This window comes from Pan paniscus, chromosome 10 (genome assembly GCF_029289425.2).
Source record: "Pan paniscus chromosome 10, NHGRI_mPanPan1-v2.0_pri, whole genome shotgun sequence".
NCBI lineage: Eukaryota > Metazoa > Chordata > Mammalia > Primates > Hominidae > Pan > Pan paniscus.
In genome coordinates, this window is record NC_073259.2 from 86,042,533 (window position 1) to 86,068,753 (window position 26,221).

At 36.4% G+C, this 26,221-nt stretch overlaps 1 protein-coding gene across 15 annotated transcripts in view; it reads left to right on the forward strand.

The window, feature by feature from the left end:
• NAV3 (neuron navigator 3) overlaps positions 1-26,221 on the forward strand; it is an 892,922-nt gene that overhangs the window by 690,755 nt on the left and 175,946 nt on the right. For 14 of the 15 annotated variants that reach the window (XM_008958338.6, XM_063593553.1, XM_063593552.1 and 11 more), the window contains one exon: positions 9,405-9,520. In XM_008958338.6, coding sequence (XP_008956586.1) covers positions 9,405-9,520 — 116 coding nt within the window. Of the gene's footprint in view, positions 1-9,404; positions 9,521-9,622; positions 24,696-26,221 lie in introns of those variants that run through there. The other variant, XM_034936268.3, reaches the window with a different exon arrangement.

Here is a 26,221-nt window from a genome sequence, read left to right on the forward strand (position 1 = left end):
TAACATCCTTCACACAGATGGCATTTTGACCTTCTAAAAGCGTAAATCATATATCTTATTCTAATTAATGAAGCCATCTATTAGATTTCCATTACATTAAAAAAATAAAACTCAAACATTGCACCATGACCCTCCAGGTTCTAAGTAATCTAATACCCTGTTCACAATTGATCCCCACAGCCACATGCAGTCCCACCTTCCCCCAGCACATTGTATCTCAGCCTTCATCCTCCTTCTCAACAAACCAACCTATATTGCTTTAGAACATATCTTTGGCATATATGTTCATTTATGACTGTAACAACTGTCTTGTAGATCACTGCAGGCCTGTCTTGTTATTAGAGCTCTGCTAATCTCCAGCCATCTCCAACCACCTACTCCAGGGGAATATATATTATGTGCCTTCTCAGAATTCTATTTAATCATCCTCTTGTATTTTCTTTATACAGTTTATTACTATCTGTTCTTTTCTTGTTTACTTATTAACTAGTGTGATTTCAGCCACCTCCTAATGTAATGTAAGTTCATTGAAATTAAGAGTCTTGTCTTTCTTATTTAGTAGCATAATTGCCCAGTACAGAGGCCACCTACAGTAGATACCAAATAAAAATTGTTGAATGAAACACTATCATCCCGTGTTAGAATCACTTGCTATAGAAGAATTTTCAAACCTGCCAAAAATGTACACTGGAACAAAAAAAAATTCTGAAGTCTCTCACTTCCTATAAATAGGAGGGTTTAACTGAAATACAAACAGCTTTAAAATATTTAAAGAATTAAACCATACCTTCTCTTCAGCACATTCATTCACTTATTTTTTATCTTCTTTCAACAACTACCTACTAAATATCTCTTATGCATGAGACATCAAGAATTGAGTGAAAAAATCATACGTCCTATGTCGTTTTCTTTTCATCATCCACAATGTGGTAGACAAGGGGCAAGCTCAAAGAGAACAACAAAATGCAGCTGGAAGTGTAAAGCTCCCCAGGAGTGAAATAGATTTGTTATACTGAGGCTTCAAAAAAGTGAAAAGTTACTTTTAGCTATTGGAACCAGGGAAAGTGGCACTTGAACTGAGTCCAGAAAGATAAGTAGGATTTGGTAATGCAGAGATGAGGGGGACAGGGAGGGAAACATAAGGCCGAAGGAACCACATAAACAAAGTCAATAAAAGATACGTAGGCTGGTCGGCAAGTAGGTCAGTTTCTCTTGAACATTGAAGATTGATTGGAGCCTGGTTGTAGTAGAAATTCTTGAATGTCAGAAACTTGGACTTTATGTATGTATATGTGTGTGTGCATACATGTGTTCATGCATGCACATGAGCATGTGTGTGGAAAGCATGATCAGAAAAGTTTTTCTTTCTTCAGTATGTAAAATGGATTGTTTGTGGGAGAGGTCAGAGTAGGATGAACCAGGTTAAATGTATAGATGAAGGAGCAATTTACTGAATTTCTTAGGTTTGTTAAATCTCGAAGGAGGTTCCAGTTATTGGAAGAAAAGAGAAAGGAGAACCACGTAGTTTTTTCATTCTGTTTTTTTAAAACTCCTTTTTTTATTGTTCCTCTTCTTTCTCGGTGTCCATCCTGAGCTATATTATTTGAACCTGTTTGTCCTGCCTGGAGTTCAAACATTGTTACCTTACATCCTTCAGACTTTCAAAAAATACCTCCCTTTTTCCCATATGTCATTTTTCTTACATTGCTTTTGTGTTAATTACATCACAACTATATTCTACATGCTTTCAAGGACATGTGAAATAAAATAATATAATAATGGGTTAATTACAGAGAAAAGGGAGACCTGTGTGTTTTCCCTAAACCTGTCTCTTTAGAAGCCTCCAACAAAGTTTTGAAATAATGCTCACCCAGAGTTATGCTGTTTTGAAGTCTACATTCTTTCTTTTCTGACCATTTGTAGTAAATGCCAAAGAAACAATGCATTGGACATAAAGCAAACATGAAGAGGCAAAGAGAGCAGAATCAGGGTTTTGAGCAGTTCTCAAAAAAGAAAAATACCTAACCCTTAGATAAGGCAAGGCACTATTCATAAGGAGAAAAGTATCATGCTTCTTAAGCCCATTAATTAAATATAAGCAGAGACCCTCTATTAACACTTGACTTGTAAAATTAGGTCAAGAAAATCTGAATTTAGAATTTTTCCTTCTTTTGATATAATATGCTGTACTTTATACAACCACACCATGGATTCTCAGAAGAGATTTTTATTATAAAATATTTCTGTGGGACTATAGATTTGCCTAGGATGTGACAGGGAAATTGACATTTTAATATGCTATTTTCCAAAAGGTGAAGAATGCAAAACATTAGTTTTGAAAATGCTTACTCACAAGGTTTTAAGTTTGGCTTATTTGTCGAGCTAGTATAATGAAGAGGAGGAGGAACTGTGAGTTTACAAAGATTGAAATGTGAAGCCTTTAACCATCATTCAGGTAATGCTTTTGTAAGCCCTGAAGCTACTTCTACATAATATACCACAGTAATGGTTTTATGTGAACTGGGCATAATTGACTATCAGTAAAAACTAAAGCTTATTGAATGCTTGGCTTGCAAGCTTGTCTTTTGCTAGGTTTGATATGTATCTGCACATCAGGTAGTGATTTGCATTTCCTCGCACAGCGGTATTTTTAGGATGGAATATGAACACACTGCTGGAAGAGGCACTTTTGTGTAGAATACTACCACGAGTCGGCATTTTCCCAGCAGAGCCAGCAGAGAGGTTCACAAACTACCTTTTCTGTGCTTGATTACAAGGTTCATGGCAAGATTGCCTAACCAAGCCATTGTTATTTCTTCTCTTCATATTTTATGTTATGTTTTTGGAAACCATTTTAATCTTACAGAAAATTTGCAAGAATTGTGCAAATGACTCTTATGTACACTTCTCCCAGAGCACTCAGAGAACTTATTCATATTTCACCAAGTTTCACCAAAGATGGTCACTTTTAGTAATTCAGGATAAATATTGCACCTAGTAGTTGTCACATCTTCCGAATATCCCTCAATCTGAAACAACTGTTTAGCCTTTCCCTGACTTTCATGATATTGATATATTGATGGCTAGGCATTTTACATAATGTTTCTAATTTGGGTTTGTCATATAGTTCCTCATTATTAGATACATATTAAATGTATTTTTTTGTCAGGAATGTCATCGAAATGATACTGTGTTTTTCCTGTTGCATTTCATTGGGTGTTTCATGATATGAATATCAATATCTTCCATTTTGGTTGTGTTGAATTTGATTGCCTGATTAAGATAATATCTGCCACAGTTTTATATTCTAAGTGAATTTGTCTCCAGTTGTATGTAATAGGTATTTTTGTGGGAAGATATTTTGAGACTGTGTGTAAAAACGCAATTTTGTATCTACTTTGACCCCCAAGTCTTAGCATCCATTGAGCTTTGTTGCCTGAATTAATAATGTGCAAAAAATGTCAATAATTAATGACAACTAGTTTTCTAATTCCATCCTGTCTTCTGCATTTGCTCTCTGGCATTCTACTTTAAGAAAGAGATATATTTTCTCCCCATGATCTTTCTATCTATTTAAATTATATGGACAAATAGATTTCTACTGTATTTGTTATAATTCATTACTATCACAACTTACTTTGATGCTTAATTTTCCAAGATTTGGCCACTGGGAGCCCCTTCAAACTGGCTGTGTCTCCTTTCCAACTGCCCTATCACTCTTTGAGAATTTTCTTTCTTTATGGCTCAAGGTGTTCTAGGCTCATCTTGCACATTCCCTAACTTGGCTTTAGATCCTATTCTTTTCTTTAAGGAACTTGTATGTCTTTTTGTATAGGGTGATTTTAGAAACCAAGATCTCATTGCTCCTAGGTTTTCTTGGTGGACAAAACCAAGAAATATATGTATGCATACACACACATACATACACATACATTGAATCATTATTTATTTTGATATTGTATATATGCCTTATCATAATTCAATGTGATTATTCACATATACATACATTCATAATACCTCCAATTCCAACTCAACACCACAGTTTATTTTTCTTTCCATACTTGTGCCTCTTTTTGTCAACCATGAGAAACTTGGCTCTCATTATTCTCAATATGTTTTCTTATTTACTCAACTCCCCTGAATCGAGTAAATCTTCCATCCACACTAGATTTCTGTTCAACCCAACAGTTTCCTGGCCTTGGCCCTGTCTGTCACCTGTCTGCCTTTCCAGAATGAAGAAAATAGGAAAGCAAGCACATTAGTGGTTTTTGAAAGATATGTGCTTTTCTTTCCTTTTTGTTGGGGTTATAAACAGGAATTACAATACCATTAGTTAATGTTTCTGACTCAAATCAGTTCTACTTGTGTCTACATTTGTGACCATATCTATATCAAGATGGATCCACAGGGGGAAATATTTCTTGAATACAAATCAATATGCAAACATTCATGTTTATGACATTAAAGATTAGAGGTTTGATAGTGTCTAGGATTTATTACTGAGTTCCTTTTAATGATCAGTACATAAAGAATAACATTTATGTTAGACCAGTGGATGTGTCACATTTAACGACTGAGTGACTGAGCTGTCTGTTAGCTAAGGGAATCTTAAATGCAGTAAAATACTTAGTTCAGAGGCATTTTGATGGAGTTAAACTGCAGGGTAGTAGTTAATAGATCAACATTTACAGGTAGCCAGATTCAAGTACTGGTTAAGCATCTACTAGATTGTTACCTAGGGCAACTTATTTGACCTCTAGATGTCTTAATTTCTTTATCTGCAGCACCTACATTGCAAGATTATTGTGAATTTTGAGTGATAGGCTCTAGGAAAATACTAAGCACCACACTTGGCACATATTAAGTGCACAAAAACAGGTAATAGCTCTCATGGTAATCACTGGTATCATGACTTTTAATTACTACAACTCTCAGTAACAGATGAAGGACCTGGCTTATTAGAATTCTAAATAAATTATACTCTGGAGGCTGAGGTGAGAGCATCTCTTGAACCAGGAAGGTCAAAGCGGAAGTGAGCTATGGTTGCTTTAGTGTGCTCCAGCCGGGGTGACAGAGTGAGACCCTATCTCAGAAAGTAAATAAATAAAAGAAATCCAGATAAACTGTTTTTGCAATGCTATATCTTATAGTTTCAATAGTTACTCATAACATGATGACCATGTTGTAAATGCACAGTAAGATTGTCTACATAGGACCATGTTGCTGAATATTTTGAAGGAATATTATGATACCTATTTTTTCTTTTTCCAGTTAATAGGAAGAGAATGCATTATCAGTTTATGGGGAAACAGTGAATGTGCCACTGCAATATTCACTATATCTGTCAAAATGTACTTTCTGATTAGAAAACACTCTTGATTCTAAAGTCTTTATAAATTATTTCATGAATCAACCCAAATATTTTTATTTAACTGGTACAAATCATGCATAAAAATAGAGGGTATGTTGTGAGTCTTCAGAGATTTAACTCAACTTCTTTGATCATTTGCATAAAAGGTACATCTTTACCAGTTGGCATTGATTGATCCTCTATAGACTGGAGTTAAAATCTAATTTTGCCGTAAAAAATTATGAGGTGGAAATACTAGAGAAACGGATGGCTTGTAACATCAGTAGACATTTCTGGTACCATTTCCATGTGAATATAAACCAAGGATGACTTCTAAGTCCTTTTTACAGTGATTTGAAGTTTACCTTCACCATGTTACTTTCTTTCATTGATCAATCTGTTTCCTTATTAATGCTAATGTAGATCACTCATGTAGGGAATTTGATGAGAAATACACCAGAGAACTTAAGGTAAATAAGAGTCTCTTGTGACTTAAACTAAAAGACATAAAAGAGTGAGTCTGCCAAAAATATGCACTGCCACATTAACAAAAATTTTAAAAAGGCTTCCAAGACAAGACTGAGCTGTCACAAGTAGGAATACATTTTTTTAAAAAGCATGTCTCAGACAGGGGGATTGGGAACTTAACCAATGGAATTAAGTCTTACATATTGAGGAAGATAGCCGTAAGTCAGCTTCTGAAGAATTCTTTTTAAGAGCTGTTTGCTTTTAGTAGAGCAAAAACTATACGGCTAAAATACGTTCCAAGTTTTCTTTTACTCCAGACTTTCTTAGATGGAGATAGAATCTTTTTTAACTAACATGGCCAGAAACATTCTTGCTCCTGTGACAGCTGTTGGTCTTGTTCTCATAGGAACCTATTAGCAGTGGGCTTTAGACAAATATTTCAGTGAAATGCTTAATGTGACTCAGCTTCTAAAAGATAAATCTGTGAATACAAAGTCTGCAGGACTAGAGGTCAACCCTGGCTCCCAGCCAGTTCAACAAGGTGCTGTGTCTCTGTGACACTTCTTTGCAGGCAGCCAGTCAACTTTCCCTGGGGTCCACAGTTTCACTACATACTCTCCATTTAAACTTCTTCAGCAAGTAATAAAAATCCTTAGAACACTTCAGAGGATTGTTTTTCCCTTCGTTCAGAGACAATAGGTTAAGGAAGAGGTCAGCGAGGGGTAGAGTGGCCCACAATAGATGAAGCCAGGTGGAAGAACAGACTTTAGTAGACTTTAGAAATGAATGGGGAGGGACTGTGAGTAGATGGGGGATATGTGAGAAATTGGGGTCCAGAAGAGAAAGAAACAGGCTACACAAAGAGCAGATATATTTGCTCTTTTAATATTGACCAGAATTTCACAAGAGAGAATGTATTTCCGGTCCTTTTGTAATAACAGTTGATTTCACAATTATTTTGCAAGGCAGGCATTTTTTCCTATTTTTACAGATGAACAAACAAGTTCAGAGAGGTGAAGTAACTAGCCAACATCACATGAGTTAGTAACTGATTAGTGATGGGGCCAAGTTTTACACCCAAACCCAGTATATTTACACATATGCTACTCTTTCTTGCATATGTTTTACCCACCAATAATTTTGTTTTACCGTTATGGCTAATATTATTTATTCATATATTTATAAAAGATTTGTTGACTGAAACTTATATTCTGATACAAGACTGGACACTGGGGATACAATGGTGAGTTCAAACATGGAGAATAGCGTCTAGTCTGGGAGTTAAACATTAATCAATTAATTACATTAATCTCATATCACAAGAGTATGAAGTTCCGAAAACATAGGTCCAGGGAATACTAAGTATGAAGTGCTTATAATTGGAGACTTTGCCTGATCAGCGAAATTAGGGAGCAATTTTTTAAAAATAGTCACTTGAGCTAAGACTTGGAGGGAAGGAATCAACTGGATGAAGTTGGGAGGAAAATAATCAAGTGTAAAGACCCTGTTTTGGCAGGAAGCTGTGGAAAGTGGGTAGAAGACTCTTGTGGCCACAGTAGAGAGAGGAGAGAGGAGTCTTGTGTGAGATGATGCTGGAGACCATCATCCCATAGGTTGCGTGGGACCCAACCATGCAAGACCTTGTAAGTTCCATAAAGTTTTTACCAGAGGGCTCCATGAATCAGGACCAGGTTTGTTAATAAAATATTATGACTTTAGTTCTATAAATGATGGGTTTGAAGTATTTTTGTGACAGCCAAGAAGAAATGTCAATTAGACAGTCTTTATATACATTGGGAATTCAGAGTAAAGTGCTGGGTTAGAGTTAGAATTTTAGAATTCAGGCATAAATAAATAATAACCAATACAATGAATATGATTGAGATCATTTAGAGAGACTGTAGACAAAAACCGGAAGAAGAATAGAATATTCCTTTGCTGAACTCCCGCTTCTGCTCTCTGTATCCCCACTTCTTTTTCTACTACCCAGAACCACAACATTTAATGATTATGTAGAGGAAAACAATAGAATAAAGTAGAATCCAGAGAAAATGGGAAACACACTGGAGAATTTTTGCCATAAAAGCCAAGGTAGTACAGTTTGATAAAGGAAGGAATGGGCTGCTGTTCTAAATGCTGCCGAGATACCAAATGATTGGAAGACTAAAATATCTTTTAAATTTAGCTACTTTGAGGTCTTTTTTTCTGGCCTTAATGGTATATATCCTATCACTTAAATAGTACATTTTCTTTCTAAATTTGTTTATGCTCTTTATATTCAGTTTTAAGCTAGAATAAAATAGGAACAGTCTGTCAGAAATTATTGGAGGCCAAGGCACAACTTTGTATAGGAAAGTTTCTTTCTTGTATAGTTCTTTCTTTCGTATATTAATTCACATATATAACACATATATCAATACAGACAACATGTAGTTTTCCATACTTTCTTAAAACCTAAGTGAACTTTTAAGTTTCTAGGCCTGTCAGTTAAATATTGACTATTTCTAATATCAATGATTACATTTTTTCTCTTGAAACTCAAATTTAGATTAAAAGCAAAATGTTAATTAAGCATTGATTCAAAAATATAATACATTTTTATTCACATATGAACATTATTTGTAAATATTCTTAAAGTAGTAAATATTGAAAGATCACTTGTCATGGCCCAGACCTACTACCAGAAAAAAAAAGGGTAGAAGTAAGGCAAATGAGATGTCTCTAAAGAACACAGTCCAGTGTGCAATCCTATATTACCTCGCCTCCTTCTGTGTCTTAGTAGTTCATGCTGTGAACATTTAAAATGTGTGTTAGTTTGTGTCAAATATACATCGATTTTGAAGCTGCATCAAATAGAAAGCATATCTTAAAATATTTACCCATGCATAAAGGGAAGAAACATGCATGAAGTATGATTAGAATATCAAAAGTATTCAGGACCTTTGTTGAGTGCTTTTCTTTTCATTAGACACACTCTTTACAAGTTAACCACACACACAAATACATACCCATGTACATACATAGACAAATGTGAAACAGATGATATGAAAGGTAATTGTAAGAATGAGAATTTGTTTCTGGTTGACTTTAATTGCTCTGAAATCTTTGGTAATTAAGTCATCATAATGATGTATAAAGTCTAGAACAAAATTATTTTTTATTTTTACACATATTTTAAAATATATTTTATAGAATTTTTGTTTTAAAAAAGAATTTTAGGTGTGATTTTAATACTTTCACTATTCTCACAAAAAATGTAATTTGGCCATATTTCCTCTAAAATAGCAAAAGAAGTTGGATCTTTTAAAATATTTTGCCCCCAAATTATAATCAACTATTGGTAGTTATAAGCTTCCAAATTTAGACAAGCCTAAGAAATCTAATTCCACATCTCACTCCCACTTACGTTGTATATGAAAAATTACACAATTCTCCTATACATAGACAGCTCTGGAACATTCCAGTCATAAAGAAATACTTACCTTGATGGAAAATTTGTAATTAATATTTCTTGTAGAACTTCCACTTTGATGAGTGACTAGTGACTATAACTGCTATTTCTTTCTATTTTCATGGTTAATTTCAGGGCACATTCTGAAAATGAAGGTACCGCTTTACCATCGGCTGACTCCTGTACCAGTCCTACAAAGATGGACTTATCATATAGTAAGACTGCTAAGCAGTGCCTGGAGGAGATATCTGGTAAGTGACCTCATCGATGCATAGGTCAAACCTAGGAATTTCTGTATTCTCTCCATAAGACTTTTTATTAAATCATATATGTGGTATACTGTTTTTAGTGCAAAAATGGACTATATACATCTCATGCTTGAAAGATCGTTAACTATTTGGCTATTCTGCTTAGGATGATCTCTTTGTTACCATAAAAGGAATGGTAGTCCTTTCGGAAGTGAAGACTTTAAGTCATTTTGCCCTCAGTCAAGTAGCTGAATAAAATCAGAGAAAACCTGGATAATACATTTGGAGATTGAAAATAAACTAATGATTGGCCATGTATATTCTCCATGGCTAGTGCAGCCTGCTCTGTCATCAATTCTGTACGATTTAAAACATTTCTACAGGGTGGCTTCAAATGACCATTCTAAAAAACTCTGAAAAGGAAAATATTTTATTATATATAGATGATGTAAGAAAAAAAATACATATCCCAGACACAGTTATCATGTTTTTGGTGTGTATCAAATGGGATGCTCAGCTTGAGCACAATGTTTTCTCTAGGGTCCAGGTAAGCCTAAGCATATATGGAAGGCATTTAGTTTAATTTCATTACATATAGATCTATATTTGTGAGGAATCAAGTAACCTCCTAGCAAAATATATTGCCCCTAAAGGGTGAGAGAGTACAGAGTACTTTATCTGCTCCTAAGTATAATAATGCATGAAAGTAGGGGTATGTCTGTTGTTCCAGGAAATCTCTGGTCCAAGCCTGTGTATTCACAGCTAAGTTCAAATGAAGAAAACTAAATAAATTATTTAATTTTAAAAAATTACTATGTACTCCAAAGACTCAAAGTATAAGTATTGCTATGAAGCTCAAGTGACTCTATCACAAATTTGGGGGTTAAGAAACTTCCCCACTTCGGCAGACCTGAAAAACATTTGGCAAGCATTAGACGTGACTACAGCATCCTGCAGTGGATATTGACAACAATTACAGAACAACATCCCAAGGGTACATTTTGGAATCAGCATTAATTGATAACATTAGGCGTCAGAGGTTTCATATGGCGATTACAACAAAGGCCAGTTCTAGGGAGGGGTAGAAATGGTAATGCCAAGACACAGATATAGGGCTAATAATTGTAGATTTTTCAAATACATGGGGGATGTGTTGACTTTCCATTAACTCTGGGTAGTACCACGGTCAAAATAATGCTATGTGTCTATTATGACCAGATGTTTTATAAAATTAGCATGGCATGAAGATGTGTATGCCTCATATATTTATACATAAATGTCCTCAAATTGCATGTTTTAGCACTAGAGCTCAAATCTGTAGGATAAATGAATTTAGTAGAGTTTGAATTGCAATTTTTTGTGAATTTCACAAAGGAACACTGTTTTCAGAAACTAATATATCACGGTATATCTGATTGAATAGTCTGTATTTGATGTTTTTCTCCACTTCCTTATTGTCTACCCTTTGATCACTTTTTCATTTTTCCAGTTGATATTTCCTTTTAACATTCTGATTTTTAATAGAATACCTGAAAGTGAATATAAACTGGCAATTAATGTAATAATTTAATGGGTTTATCAGAGAGCATAATATCATTTTGCAGCAATAATCAATTATTTACATAAAATCATAGTTTTCAGTCTAGGATTTTGATAGGAATTCAGTAAAAGAAAGAAAACAGAAAATAAATGGTACAATGAGACTTGTCTAATTATGTCAATCTCACTATCATCTGTTTAAATGCAGCCTATAGTGGGATGGTGAAAATGTCTCTCGTTGCTAACTTGAGATTTCCTGGAAGAATTGTGATATTATTTGCAGTTAGTAAGTTATAAGTTGAGTACTATAATTGAAGAAATTTAGATGAGGAAATATGAGCAGGCCAGTGATAAGATGACTATCACAGAGAAATTAGATTACATATCTTCATCATTTTAAGATTTTGGTTTATGGGTCACTATTACTCTCTTACCATTTCTGCCTTAATTTTTAGTGATTTTAGTATCTACATGGGTGTTCTTTCTAACACCTTGGCCTCTCCTCCCATAATTTTGTGTTGCAGTCCCTCCTGAGCTTCTTATTCTCATCATCATACCCTAGATCTAGGCACCATCAGAAACTACTACTTCTCTATGACCTCACTTTCATGCACTGCACTCTCACTGATTACATACTCCTATCATTTCAGTATTCTTCCTTTTGTTCCCTAACTCCAGCAATGATTCCACTAGGATTTCCAATTCACTGATCCTACCACTTTTTACCGTTCTTCACCAACCTCTGCATATTTTTCTTCTCTCCTTAGCTGAATTCCTGTAATGAGTGAATGTATTTTTATTTTTATTTTTATATACCCTAACTCCATTGCCTCTCTCTCACTTAATTGTACTCATTTGATGAAATCATGACCTGGTTACATTTAAATCTCCACCTATTCTATACCAACAATGAATGAACCAGGAGAAAACACACCGCATGTCAATGCAACTCACTTTACATATATGACCTCCAACCTCAAGTGACTATGTAATGCTCCTGGCAGTCAGTCTATGTTTTATACCTTTTTTTCTCAAATGTCCGACATCACCAGTCCCATCCTTTCTCTTAACTGACGACCTTGATGTGTACTTCACTTAAAAAAGTGAAGCACAAAGAAAAGTTCATGAACCACTGTCATCACATCTACCCAAGTAAAACATATATACCCACTTAATATCTATTTACTCTGCTTTTACTTAGATTACTCTCTCTTCTCTTTAATAGCTCCCTCCCAACCAAATCACTTATTTTAGGCCATAGCATACTATCATTTCTCCAACCTTAATTTAAAAAAAACAACTTCCTGGCTGGGCGCGGTGTCTCACACCTGTAATCGCAGCACTTTGGGAGGCCAAGGTGGGCAGATCACGAGGTCAGGAGATCGAGACCATCCTGGCTAACGGTGAGATGCCGTCTCTACTAAAAATACAAAAAAATAGCCAGGCATGGTGGCGGGCGCCTGTAGTCCCAGCTACTCGGGAGGCTGAGACAGGAGAATGGCGTGAACCTGGGAGGCAGAGCTTGCAGTGAGCTGAGATAGCACCACTGCACTCCAGGCTGGGAGACAGAGCAAGACTCTGTCTCAAGAAAAAGAAAAGAAAAACAACAAAAAACAAACCACAACTTCCCTTGACCCCAAATTTGTCCTCAAGTACTGTTGTGATTTATCTCCTTCTCTTATGGCATGCTGTAAAAAGAGTACTGTTCAATCACAGTCTCTTAGGCTTTTAGCCCCACTTCTCCACTGGAACTGCTCTTATTGAAGTCACCACTAATGTCAACATGGCCAAATCCAAGGATCAAGTCTCAGGGCTTATCTTATTTCACCTCACAGCAGCTATTTGTCCTCTTCTAAGAAGGTTTCTTCCTTGGTGCTATAGTTTGGATACAGTTTATTTGGTCTCACCAATTCTCATGTTGAAATTTGATCCCCTTGGCCAGGCATGGTGGCTCACGCTTGTAATTCTAGCACTTTGGGAGGCCGAGGGGGTCAGGTAATGAGATCAGGAGTTCGAAACCAGCCTGGCCAACACAGTGAAACCTCATCTTTACTAAAAATACAAACATTAGCCAGCTGTGGTGGCAGACACCTGTAGTCCCAGATACTTGGGAGGCTGAGGCAGGAGAATCGCTTGAACCTGGGAGGTGGAGATTGCAGTGAGCCAAGATCACACCACTGCACTCCAGCCTGGGTGACAGAGCTAGACTCCATCTCAAAAAAAAAAAAAAAAGAAAAGAAATTTGATCCCCAGTGTTGTAGGTGGGGCCTCATGGGAGGTGTTTGGATCCCAGGGGCAGATTACTCATGAATGGCTTGGTGCCATTCTCCTGGGAGTGAGTGAATTTTCACTGTTAGGTCCCACACAAACTGGTTGTTAAAAGTAACCTGGCACCTTCACTTTTTCTTATTTATGCTCTCACCACATGATCTCTGCACAACAGCTCCCCTTTGCCTTTCACTGTGAGTGGAAGCAGTCTGAAGCCCTCACCAGAAGCAGATGCTGGAAGCAGCTTCTTGTACAGCCTAAAGAACAGTGAGCCAAATAAACCTCTTTTCTTCATAAATCACCCAGATAATCCTTTATAGCGTCACAAATGGACTAAGATACTTGATTTTCAGGGTCATGTATCCCCTCTGTTTTCCTCAAACCTTACTGTTCCTTTTTGGTTTCCTTTTGTAGTTATACTTTTTTTCTTGATGATTTCTTATGATTTAAATGATCCAGGTCTTTGCTTCTAGGTTTCTCTACCTATAAATGTGATTTAATATCGATATTATCTCATGGCTTTAAATTTCATCTATATTCTGATGGCTTACAAATGTCTCTCTCTGCACTAGTTCTCTCCCCGGAACTCTGGACTCAAATATCCAACTGCCAACACAATCTTTCCACTTGAATATCTCACAGACACTTCAAACATAATATATCCCAAACTGAACCTCTGATATTAACCTAACAAATTGTACCCCTTGAAAACTCTTTACCCAAGTCTTCTCCATTTTGATTAACAAGAATTTCATCCTTCCAGTTGCCCAAGCCTGAAACCTTAGACTTATTCATGGCTCCTTTTTAATGCCTCACACCTGATGTCCTGATATTCTATTCATTATAGTATCTTGTTGGCTCCAGAAGTATTGTTTTCTATTTGTACTCAGAAACAAATGGTGTATATGAATCAACTTTTTAGGATATTTCTCAGCACTTGAACTCTTGTTATTTTCTCAGAAATTCAGAAACTGAAAAAATTTAGATGACATAATATTGAACTAACTATAAGAAATAAGGTACTAAGATACCCTAGAATAATTGCATTTTTAAAATATATCCAGAATTTGCCAGTTCTTCTTTTTTCTACTTTTGTCTATTAAGTGGCATCACCAATGGATGGTTAGTATATAGATAGCACTCAATAAATGCATGTAAAATGAAATTAATATAATAGATATAGCATTAAAATGAGAACTACGCTAAAAAAGGAACCTAATAATTTTCAGAGGAAAACAATAAACAGAAAAGATAGGACTTATATCTTTGGCTTTGGAAGGCACTCAGGAAATAATCACAGTGAACTTATGACCAATTATACTCAACTGAAGGGGTTGATATAAATGGAAAATAAAAATTTACTTTTGATTATGCCATCACTGAATAATCAAAGAATATGAGGAAGAAAATGTTTAGTCATTCTACAGAAGTAATGTTACAGTTCAGAAGCTCTCCCCATTGAGCTGGGATTTTAAAACATCACATTAGAAAATGGAAGAAAGCCAGGAATGGTGGCTCATACCTGGAATAGCAGCACTTTAGGAGACCAAGGCAGGACGACTGCTTGAAGCCAGGAGTTCAAGACCAGCCTGGACAACATAGTGAGACCCTGTCTCTACAAAAAAAAATAAAATCAAATTGTTCAGGCATGGTGCTGTGTAGCACACGTGTAGTCCAATCTACTCAGGAGGCTGAAGAGAGAAGACTGCTTAAGCTCAGAAGTTCAAAGCTGCAGGAGCCATGATCATGCCACTGCACTCAAGCCTGGGTGACAGAGCAAGACCTTGTCTCCAAAAAAAAAAAAAAAAGGGTGGGGGGCCAGGGGGAGAAGAAGAATAAATTTGTAACACAGGTTGAACATCCATAATTTAAAAATCCAAAATTCAGAAGGTCCCAAACTCATAAGTTTTTGTGTGGTGACATAATGCCACTAGTGGAAAATTCCAAACCTGACCTCCTGTGACAAATTGCAGTCAAAATGCAGGTGCACAACACAGTTTATTCAGCATTCTCAGGGGAAAAAATAGTCTGTCAGCCCCTTTAGCTGCTATGTATCTTTTCCATGCACAGCCAGATTCCCCCATGCAAGCACACCCACAAAGGGTAATACAATGGCATGTGTGCAGAATGGACATGCCAATGGCAGGTTCCCCACAGTGCCCCACATTGGGTCAAGACCTATACGCATTACACTGTGGTTTTTGTTTTGTTTTTGTTTTTGTTTGTTTGCTTATTTTTCATTGTGTGGCATAAAGATATTGTTGAAAATGTCAAAAAGGCCTGAAGATACCCCTATGGGTAACAGTGATAAGAAAAAAAGGAAGCGTTTTTTGTTTTGTTTTGTTTTTTTATAGCACAGAAAGTCAAGCTGTTGGAGAGACTAGACTGTGGTGTAAGTGGGAAACATCTTCCAGAAGAGAATGGTATTGGAATGACCACCATATATGACCTGAAGAAACCAAAGGATAAATTGTTGAAGGTCTCCATTGAAAGTGATGAACAGAATTAATGAAAAACAGAAAAACACTGCATAAAGCTGAAAATGAAGATCTCAATTGTGTATTGAAAGAGTGGATCCATCAGTGTCACGGTGTACACATGCCACTTAATGTTATGCTGATGGTTAAATAAGCAAAGATCTTTCACAATGAACTGGCAATTGAAGGAAACTAAATATTCAATAGGCTTGTTGTGGAAATTTAAGAAAATATATGACATTAAATTTTTAAAGATTTGTGGTGATAAATAGTGAAGACATACATTGACTAGTTTTCCAAGATCATTGCCGATGAAAATCTGACTCTGGAACAAATCTTTGATGCTGAAACAACACAAGTTTTGATGCCTCAGAAAGATACTGACACAGAAGATAAGACAGCCCCTACAGGAAGTAAGGATGCCAAGGACGGAGTAACTGAGATTGGATGTACTTACACAGCAGGAACCCATAAATGAAAACTTGCTGTGATAACCAAAAGCTTGCATCCCTGCTGTTTTCAGGGAGTGAATTTCTTACCAGTTTATTATTATGCTAACAAAAAGGCTTGGATCACCAGGGACATATTTTCTGTTGGTTTTGCAAACATTTTGCATCAGCAATTCTTGCTCACTGCCAGGAAGCTGGACTGAATGACTGCAAGAATTTATTTGATTATATTTATTCTACTCATTGTCCAGCTGAAATTATTATCAAAAACAATGTTTATGCCATGTACTTTCCCCGAAATGTGACTTGTTAATTTAGCCAAGTGACGAGGTGATCCTTCAATCGAAAAAGAATAAATATAAAAACACTTCCTTAAATAGCATGCCAGCAGCAGTGAACAGAGGTATATGTGTGGAAGATTTTCAAAAGGAGTTTAGCATGAAGGATGTCATATATGCTGTTGTCAAGCCTTGGAATGCAGTGACCAAAGACATGGTTGTACCTTCCTGGCACAGCCTCTGGTCTGCATCTATGTTCAATGATGATGATGAACCAGGTGGTGACTTTGAAGGATTCCATATGTCAAATGAGAAAAACAATGGTGTCTGACCCTACCTATTCCAAAAAAAAAAAAAAAAAATACTTTCAGAGTCCATAAGTAGGCTAGAAAAAGTGGATATCAAAGAAATTTTTAACATTGATAATGAGGCTCCAGTTGTTCATTCATTGAACATTGATAACATAGCCAAAATGGTGCTGAATTCAGGTGACTGTGATAATAGCAATGATGAAGATAACAATGTTAACGCTGCAGAAAAAGTGCCTAGAGACAACATGGTGGAAATGCATGATGATCTTAGTGAAGAACTAGAGCAGTGTACATTCATTACAGAACAATAAATTATGCCAGTTGATAAAAATCAGAGAGATTTCTAAGACAAAAACTGTTGTTAATGAGGCAGATGACTCTGGGGTAAACATTTTAAAAAGCTACACAGCAGAATGCCACCTCATCCCTAGGTGGCCCACTTCCCAGTCCCTCAACTGCTTCTGATGTTTCTTCTCACCTAAAAAAAAAAAAAAATACAGTGTACAGTAACCTTTTAATCCAAACACAGCATTGAATGTAGAGATGGAAAGCTTGTGGTTGTTTGTGGTTGCTGTTGTTTCACAGCTGGTACAGGTATTCTGGCAATGCTACTGTGCTGCTTAGTGACCTTGAACACATTATTTTTTCACTGCATTAATGCTATGTCATATTTTTTACTGGCAAGTACTTATGTATAAATAATTGCAATAAAATAATTGCCTATTAGTAGCATATAAATTCAGTCAGGAATGATGGTGATGCCACAAAACCACAGATTGTACAATCCTGTTAGGTGACTGAGATAGAGACACCTTTGATTTCTGATGGTTCAATGCACATAAACTTTGTTTCATGCAAAAATTTTTTAAAAATGTATAGAATTACCTTCAGGCTATTTGTATAAGATGCATATGAAACATAGGTGAATTTTGACTTGGGTCCCATCCCCAAGATATCTCATTATGTATAGGCAAATATTCCAAAATCTGAAAAAATTCAACATGCAAAACACTTCTGGTCCCAAGCATTTCTGATAAGGTATATTAAGCCTGTAATAGAATAACCCTATAAAAGAATGAACCTGTCAGAATTCTAAAGCTCATGAGATGTTTTCTATATTAATGATGCCTCTCTTTCTCGGAATCTCCATCCCTTTATTGGCTTTCATCTTTCTGAGTTCTGGATGCTAGTGAAACCACAAAGCATATAAGCACCTGAATTTATTGCCAGGTCCTAGCTCAGACTGGCCCACAGAATTCCCCTTCCAAGACTGTTTGAAATGTGGAAAGAGAAATGTTCTAGGAATTGGAAAAAATAAATTTTGGCTTCAGCACTGCAATTATTTAGGGATTATTTGGCCTCTGCACTGTGAATTGCTCCCTGGTTCCCTTTTCTGTGTGGTGACTTTGATGATACTTAATAAACTCAGAAGATTGTTGTGAGATATGGTATTATTCCTCCATCAGTCTTTTCAGTAATTATCACCTGGCATCTTACACATGCCAGATATCTCAAAATTTGGGAAAACAAATGTGACTAAGAAGTGAGCTCTCCTTTGAAAAAGTAAGAAACAAATAGATAAAATTTAACACCACAAATAAATGAATAAATAGGCACATGGAAACAACTAACTTAGCTGTAAAGAGTCATGCAGAACTTAAAAGAAGATCAGGCATGCATATTGTAGAATTCTAATGAACAATGAAATTGTGGAATAACATGAAAATAATGGGAAACAAATTCTTCTTAACTTATTCTTTTCATTAGTTTCTTTTTGTAAAATTGGGCATTTCTCCTAAACTTACTGAGGTTTCGATAGTGCTCTGATTTTCTGTAACCCCAAGCTTCAACACTATTGTTATTGTTGAACTTTTATTGCTCATGGTCGCTGTAGGGGCCTCAATGAGGAATAATTCTGCTTCCCAAGTGAAGTGGCCTTCATGATACAGAATTCTGAGGAAGTTAGTCTTGCCAGGGTAAGATGCAGGCTTTATAAATTTGTGAGGTCTATATAACATTCAGAGTCCTGAAAATAGTACAGAAAATAAAATGTATAGTGTCTAGAAAGGGGTTTAGGTGAGTTAGGAGTTCTATAGCTTAAGCTCTATTGCTGTGTATTAAGCCTACCTGGAAGTACTGGTGTCGTTTTGTGTGTCTGGTATCCATTGCCCCATCTTCTGATAACAGCACCTTGATTTTCTTTGGGGAGCATTCTCTGCTCATGTGATCTAACTGAAATTGATATAAGTGGAGCCAATGAGAACAATCTATTCATTGACTGCAGTGACTGTTTGAGGACTGGATGTGTGACCCAATCAAGTTTGATCAGAACAAATAAGACTCAATCTCAGGACTTTTCCTGAGGTTGTTATAAGAGAAGTGGTCTCTTTTTCCACTACACCTAAAACTAACAAACGAGAAGCTTAGACCTGCTTACAGTGACCTCCACCCTCAAATGAAACAAACATAGAGGAAACAGAACCTAAATCAGGAGAGACCAAATTCAAGGCCATTGTCAGAAATAACTGAGCCCCTGAAAAATCCATGTCTGAAACTATTTCTCCTCTACTTTTGAGTTATGTAACCCAGAAAAAAGTCTTTTTGTGCTTACACAAATGTGAAAATCATCCCTATTGCATGACCCACAGGATGTATGACATGTAAAGATTTGCCATACTATTAAGGAGCAAACTTGAGTGGTTCACATTGCAATGCAGATGTGTTAGAGGGATTTGCTAAGTTAGTTGGAGAGCTTAGCTGTTTAAATTTTCACCAATGCAGTAACTCACTTGACATTATAAAAACATTGTCTTTGCCATTAAATGGTAATGAAAGTTTAAAAAGGTAATAAATTATGGTTTGAAGATAAATATCAGAAATGCATGACACTCAATAAAGTAGAATACTGGATAAATGACTTTTTCAATTTGAATATTCTTCATAAGTCTTCAGTGCACCTTTCCAAAATTTGTAAGTACATCACTTAAATTTGCTTTTGCTTATTATGTTCTTTGTGAAGAAACCTAGTTGTATTTACCCAATCTGATGATGGTAGCTCCAATAATTATTACAGTCAGGTGAAATGTATTATATAATTTGTGCCATTGAAGAAGTAGCTTATTGCTTCCTGCCTTTCCTCTAAGATTCATATCATGACCTCAATATTACAGTGCTGGCTGAATTAATGGTACAGATTTTACTGCTTTGGCTTGAGTTTTATTCTCACATTAATTGACAGAAAGAATTTGTCCTCAGAGGCCATCCCTTTCATCATCTTCCAAGTGATTCTGCCAAATGTAAAGCGAGCCCAAATTTTCATCCCACTGGTACTCAAGGAAGTTTTTCAATTTTTCTTCTATAGGTTCACACTTGCCCTTTTTTTTTTTTTTTGCGTAAGACTATCCACCAACATACATAACATTTGTTTAATTCACTTCTTAACCTTTATCTGGAATTTATATTCAACTGAAAAATGTTCATAGGTGCTGGACTGGCTCAATATCAATAAAGCTGGCATGTCATTTGTAAAAAAGTAATATTAAAATTATTGGATGAATTCAGGAAACCATTTTAGAAATAGAAGAATTTAGGTTAAACAGAAGGATAAGCGAATGGTTACATGTGCTTTTACTGACTACCAGACTTTGTATTAAAAGTGGGAAATATCTGACATTTACAATCTCTGTAAATGATCACTGAAATTGCCTTTTTTTTTTTGAATGTTTATAAAGTTCAAGAAGATCAAGCTCAGATAATTCAAATCAGTTTAGGTCTTTTACTTAAATAGCCACATTATAATTATGTTTACTAAAGAGCTGAAAAACATTCCTTTCCAGCACATTATAATGGCTATAACTTATTTTAGGTCTTGGCGTAATTAGAATGATTCACATTTTTCCTACTGACTGGGTGTATTTGTCTCCTTTGCACTGCACCTTTCTCCTCTTCCTTGTATAACATACATCTATATGTGTGAATACAAACAAATATAAAAACATTCATATATGAATGTACACCCAAAGCAAGCAGGATGGCGCTCTCCAGAGAAGGAATAAGTGGGTTCCCCACTGTTGCTCAGAGTAAATGTGGACTGATGTAGTTCTGGGACAAACCTACTGTAACCACAAGTTAATAACAATCTTTGAACAAAGAGACAGAAACCCCCTTTTGATAAGCCTTCTCTACAATCCCCTCCTTGCTGGCTCCATTGGACTGAGCCCATCCTTTCCAGGGTTCACCCCTCCAGAAGGATTAAATTTCCTGTCTCATTGAATCAGGAAGAACCATGTGATTTAAACTGACAAATGAAATACAAGTGGAAAAATGACATGGGATGTTCCTGAGCAGAAACTTAAGAGCCATTGCTTGGATCTCTCACCTCTCTTTTCCTTTGGTCATAAAATCAACATGTCCCAGACTAGGATTGCTCTTGTAGCATGGTTGTTAGAATAAAGAATACCTGAGAGAGAGCTGTAACAAACACAGAGCGGACATTAATGTCAGCAAAATACATCTTTGTATTGAATGCCACTGAAGTTTCTAAACCATTTGTAAATGCAATATAACAATCTAATTCAGGATTTCTCAACCTTGGCACTGTGGACGTTGTAAAATGCATAATTCTTTTTCGCTTGGGGGTGGTTTATCATTGTAGGATGTTCAGCAACATCACTGGCCACTTCCCCTTAGATGTCACCACCACACCCACAGTTGTGATAACGAAAAATGTTTCCAGATATTGCCAAATGTCCCTTGGGGGAAAAACCATCCCCAGTTGAAAACCACTAATCTCAGCGTAGCAGTTCTCAAAGGGGGTTTTCGGAGCCAGCAGTATCTGGAAATATGTTAGAAATACAAAGTCCCAGGACCCTCCGAGTCCAACTGAATGAGCAGTTATATGGCTGGGGCACAGCAAACTGTGTTTTGATAAGCCCTCCGAGTGGTTCTGAACATATGAAGCTTGAGAACCACAGGTTTAAACTGATTGGTATATATATAAGCAGTCTTGAATAAGGAAAGGGCATAAATATTGCTTTTATTTACAGATGAATAAGGTCAACTCATCTGATATATAAAGCATTAGAATTGCATTTTTTGTGAATCTGTAAGGCTTTAGGGTATATTAGCATATATACTAGTGTAACAAATGTTAAATACATTGAAATTTCATAATTTGAACAAATTTCACTATGGTCTCAGGACTTGGAAATTCACTGAGTCACAATAACTCAAAATGAAAGAAAAAAATTTTCTACTTAGGAATTCTAAGGGGAGTGTCATTTTGGTCTTCCAAAAAATTCTTTACAAAATTATGTTTTTAGGAGCATAATTGTCAGTTTCAATTATCTGATATTTGTACTCTAATTTTATTTAGCACATTTTATATAAACGATTAGTATTTAAAAAGTATAGAATTGAGGATGAGTATCAATAATTCACAGATTTCTTTATTGCGGAATTTTGTCACAAATAATTGCTGTTCTTTCCATCTAATTTCCTTTTCATATCTATAAAATGGGTCTAAGTCTGATCTACCTTGAAAGGTGGGGCATAAGGAATAATTAACTTTGCAAAGTAAGTGGTTATTATGTGTAAAGTTATAGGCAATGCATATTATAATGCTAATATATATAGTTATGAGATTGGGTATTTCCTCTATTGAGATTGGCAATAGGAGGTAGAAAATCACAATGAATTTTGCCACATTAGCTCTGAAAATGATGAAGATAATATTTCTGCATATTTCTCCACTTTCCCTCATTTGATAAAGGAGAAATCCCTATTTTTCTGTTTGTGAGCAGAAAATCTTCAGAAGTTAAATACTAAAAAGTCGATAGTCTTCTTCTTAACTGTCAATGGTACCCATGATTTCTGCTATACTATATATTTGTTTTTTAAAGTTGTCCTAAAATCAGAATTTTGTGGTGGTATAGTGTACGTACCAGTACAAGGTAAATACAAGAAAATTATCTTTAGGTTTTCTGTTTTTATGAAAACATTAAAAAATAAGAGCTGATTATGCTGTGATAGGCTTATGAAATAGACCTGGAAAAATGCAATATCAAAAGACACAATGTGCATTTTGTGTTATCTGTAACATTATTATGTTCCACACACTTGACCATAAACTTTCAATTTTAAGCTTTGAGTCAGAATATCAAGGGAAAACCCTGAGTTATTTTTTTCTTTCTCTTTCCTTTTTGTTTTTACAAAAAGGCTATAAGAAATCTTTATCATCACATTAGGATTTTAGGATTCAAAATAAGAAGCCTTTGACTTTGTTCTTTAAAAGATGAGGGAAGTCTTTCCCTTTAAAGCATTATCTCCTAGCGGGTGGAGAGTGTCATGCTTCATTTTTTAGGTCCTTTACACTCTTGAATTTGATTTGTGCTTTTACAGCACAAATCCCAACATTCAGAAGGGAGATCTGCCTGCTTCAGCTGCCTGCAGCTACAGAGAATTAGTCTGTCATTCTCGGCATCGGGGAGTGTGTGTTGTGTATGTGAGGGTGTGAGTGTGTGTCCGTGTTTGAGATTGAGTGGCTGAGAGTCATTTAAATGTGCATAAGGTTAATAGTGGAAGATCTCGTACAGGCTTGGCTCAGAAACCTGTGGCATTCTACGCTGGACAGCCGTTCCCGTGCCTCTGTTTTAATTTGGCAGGATGTTTGCTGCCATGGCAGCCAGCAGCATCCACTGCAGCAGCAAGGAAGAGCCATAGATCTGAGAATGCAGGTAGAATACTAAAATGTAAGAGGCTCGTGCAGGGCTGGGCTTCAGTGCTTAATTCCTGCTCTTCCTGGGCTCCTATGAGCAGGCTGTACTTGCTGCACTGTGTCAGCTCGTTAGAGTAAAGGGTTACAGACCTAGGTCAGTTAAGGGCTGGTGAAAGGCAGGGGAAAAAAAAAAAAAAAAGCAAAAAGCAAGAAACCTCAGCTCGTGCTTCACCTCCTGGCGTTTCGGGACACAGAAGCAATAGAGGGAAATGTGGACCCATCCTCCTGCTGAGACATGTGATTGGATGAAGACGGGCAAACGTAGTTGGCTTCCTGGACTACTTTTCAGCTGGAGGAGAGTCTTTGGTGAACTCTTTTCTGCTTCAGATATATTCGAGCAAAATATTTGTAAGTACTGCTGATTAGTAAAGTGATGTGTCAAGCTAAATTGGGGGCAAATAATTATATATACTATATCTCTAGAATCTTCTGTGAATGTGTGAGCTTGAGCTTTTATTGAAGTGCATGTGATAATCAAAATCAAATGGATCAGTTACAATCACAGTGTAACAAGACAATATGAAGTCCAATTGAAAGGAAGGAGCCACTGGAAGAATCATGCAGCGGCCTGCTGAACTCTCTGTGTTCCGGAGCAAAGAAGTAAGGAGAAAGGGAGCTTGCCTTCAGAAACAAAAGTCTCTGACCAATCTTTCCCTCACCAGTGATGGGGAGAGGAGACCCACGGTGCGCATTTCCAACTGGTTTGGAAATGCTGCCAAGGCCAGCCAGAGAGAAGCCAACTATGCAGAGCGGCGCTCACTGTCCAAGTTTCTCTCGCGGTCTGTGCAGTCCCTGTATCACACCAGCAGCTCAGCCTGGAACCTCCTGCCTGCTGGGGGCAGCCAGTCAGACAGTGAAGACTTAGAGGAATTGTCTGCAAGAAGAGGCTTGGAAGGTGAGAGTGATGAAGATAGTAGGTCTGAAGATGAAAACGTGTACTCCAAGCCAAGCAGCATCAGCAGAAGCTGGGCTGAAGAGGAGGGAGAAAGCTGTTTGCGGGAAGGGACAGCTCATCTGGATGAGGAGGTGATCCTTACCATGCTGGGTGATCTGGAACAGGCACTTTACACTGACTTATTAGGTAAGTCCAATTTGCTCCTAAAAACGTATATGGGATCTTAAGAAATTTCATAGTCTCTTATGAAATTATTTGCATTTGCCAAATAGCTTTCATGTTTTTAGACTGATTTTTAAAAATACATAGTTACATTTTAAATTCCTGTTTCTTGAAATGATTTTTTTTAAAATTTTTTGGTAAAACTGAGCTATGAGCACCACTGGTAAGGTTCATTCGGAGAAAATAAATTCCTGAAATCTGCCATGGGCATTATTAGCCTCGCCTAGTGTCCAGTACCTTCTAGACATCCATAAATAGGTTAACATTTTAAAACTCCAAACATGTTTTTCACCTACTCATTAAAGGGGCCTATTTGTTCAACTTCCCTCAAGGTGACCTCATCACAGATAAGGGATGAATAATGAAGGCCCTCCTGGGTAAATTTTCTGTAGAGTTAAGTTTCTTCTGCTGCCTTCGTGCCACCTGAATAGAAGGCTTCTTCTATACCTCAGTGACAAGCCCTTTTTATTGTAGTAACACTTTCAGAAATACAGGGGCCGCTGCTGGCTTCTACCTTTTTTCTTTTCTCTTTTGTTTCAGTGTTTGACAAAAACTAGTTCTGCATGTGCACGTTCTAAGTATTTAAGCTACTATGTAGATGACTATGAACTGTTTTCATACTTTAGAAACTAGGCCTTTTTGATAACATGAGTTTCAGTAGTAACTTCTGGCATAATCTTTAACTAAATAAGAAGAGGTCAAGTGATTCTATGGTTTGTGACTAAACTTTAAATGTCAACTGTGCCACCTACCTAAACAGCTAACATGTGAACATTTTAATTGTTATTTCTGAATTCAGTGTTGTATCAAAATATATTTACATCATACAGTCCCTTCTTCCATAAGTATTAAATTCCTGGCCATATCATATTTTATGTCAATGTGTATCTCCACAAAGGACTTCATATTGGGCTCCTTAAATTGAAAGGAATTAAACCTGGGCAGTGATCTCTTTGTTTCTGATTCATGAAACTAATGCTAAATGCAGGCTTGTTTTTACTCTTAATGTAGACCCTCCTGTTACAAGATGTTTTATGAGGTTTTCTGGATTCTTTTAGTGAACCAGTTTTAGAAGAAGAAAGCTTATAGAGATAGCAGAGGCAAATATTGTTCAATTTTTCATGTCAGTTTGGTTTTAGAAGAGTAATGTTTCCACAGTTGTCAGAATAGTGATTTCTGAATCTGAATACACCAGGTGCTCCAACACTGAAGATTTACTTTTGCACCATTGTATGATTTCTGTGATGAACTGCTTCTCATAAAGGGCTATGTGCAGCACAAAGGCGAGAGAAAGTCTTAATCTTTATGAAGCTTTTTCTTTTTTGGATCCTCTGAAACTGTAGAATCAGATAATATTCCTCTTTTGCTTTTGAAGTGGTATTATTTATCTTTTTCTCAGTATCTCTTAAGTATTTACAAAGATATGAACAGAGTGCAGTCGCCTGACAGCATTTGATGCTTACTCAGTTAAATTATAGCATGCTGTGGGT